The 1,209-nt window shown below is 63.0% G+C and overlaps 1 protein-coding gene across 1 annotated transcript in view; it reads left to right on the top strand.

The window, feature by feature from the left end:
* LOC104128541 (retinal guanylyl cyclase 2) overlaps nt 1-1,209 on the top strand; it is a gene marked incomplete at its 3' end in the record, with an annotated part of 8,471 nt that overhangs the window by 5,615 nt on the left and 1,647 nt on the right. The window contains exons 5-6 of the mRNA XM_009641357.1: nt 382-466; nt 579-675. Of these exons, the coding sequence (XP_009639652.1) occupies nt 382-466; nt 579-675 (182 nt within the window). The remainder of the gene's footprint in view (nt 1-381; nt 467-578; nt 676-1,209) is intronic.

Here is a 1,209-nt window from a genome sequence, read left to right as displayed (position 1 = left end):
TGGCCCATGGGTGCCCTTGGTGGGCTTCCATGGCCATAAGCAGTCGTGGGTGGCCATGGGTGAACATGGTGGGCTTCCATGACCATGAACAGTCATAGATGGCCTTGGCTGACCAGGGCTGGCCACAGGTGACCAAGGGTGGCCACAGGTAACCAGAGGTGGCCACGGGTGACCAGAAGTGGCCATGGCTCACCATTGGTGGCCACAGTTGACCATGGTGGGCTTCCATGAACATACACAGTCATAGGTGGCCATGGCTGACAAGGGGTGGCCGTGGCTGACCAGAGGTGACCATGGCTGACCCTTGGTGGCCACGGGTGACCATGGGTGGCTCCTCTGGGCCATTCCACCCCCTTCACCGCCCTCCTCTCCCCGGCGCAGGGGTGGACGCCACCTTCGTCCTCCTCATGTTCGCCCTCATCTCCGCCCTCATCGCGGCAGGAGCTGCCTTTGCCTGTTTCATCAGGTGGGTGCCACCCCTCCCCCACGGGGTGCTGTGGGCTTCGAGGGGGGGACCTTGGGGGTCCCAGGGGTGGTGGTGGGGCACCCCAAAAGCTTCCGTGCCCCTCTCCCTGCAGGCGCCGCATCCAGCAGGCCCAGTTGATGAAGGGGCCCAACAAGATCATCCTCACCATGGAGGACCTGACCTTCATCAACACCCAGAGCAGCAAACGGGTGAGGGGGGAAGGTGGGCAGGGGACACACGGGGACAATGTCTGTGGTGGCCACCATGTTGGCTTGGGGACTCGATGGCCCCAGAGGTGGCTGGGAAGGAGACCCATGGGTGACGTGGCCTTGGGGGGGATCTATGGACTGTGAGGTCCCCATGGGTGATGTGGCCCCATGGGTGACATGGTGGCTCCATGGGTGATGTGGCCTTTGAGGGGCACCTATGGACTGTGAGGTCCCTGTGGGTGACACGGCTCCGTGGGTGACGTGGTGGCCCCATGGGTGATGTGGGCCCCTGGGTGACAGGGTCTCCAGTGGCCCCGTGGCCTAAGGTGGCCCCTGTGACCAAGCTCTGCCTTGGGAGGTGACCTAGATGTTGATGGGTCCCCATGGGTGACAACGTCCCCATGGGTGATGGGGGTGATGGTTGTGTTCCAATGGGTGACAACGTCCCCATGGCTGATGGGGGAGATGGTTGTGTCCCAATGGGTGACAACGTCCCCATGGGTGATGGCTCCCAATGGGTGACAACGGCCCCAT

This window comes from Egretta garzetta, unplaced genomic scaffold (genome assembly GCF_000687185.1).
Source record: "Egretta garzetta isolate BGI_Z169 unplaced genomic scaffold, ASM68718v1 scaffold1056, whole genome shotgun sequence".
Lineage (NCBI taxonomy): Eukaryota > Metazoa > Chordata > Aves > Pelecaniformes > Ardeidae > Egretta > Egretta garzetta.
The sequence above is the reverse complement of the archived record's forward strand: the minus strand, read 5'-3'. Positions and strand labels throughout refer to the sequence as shown.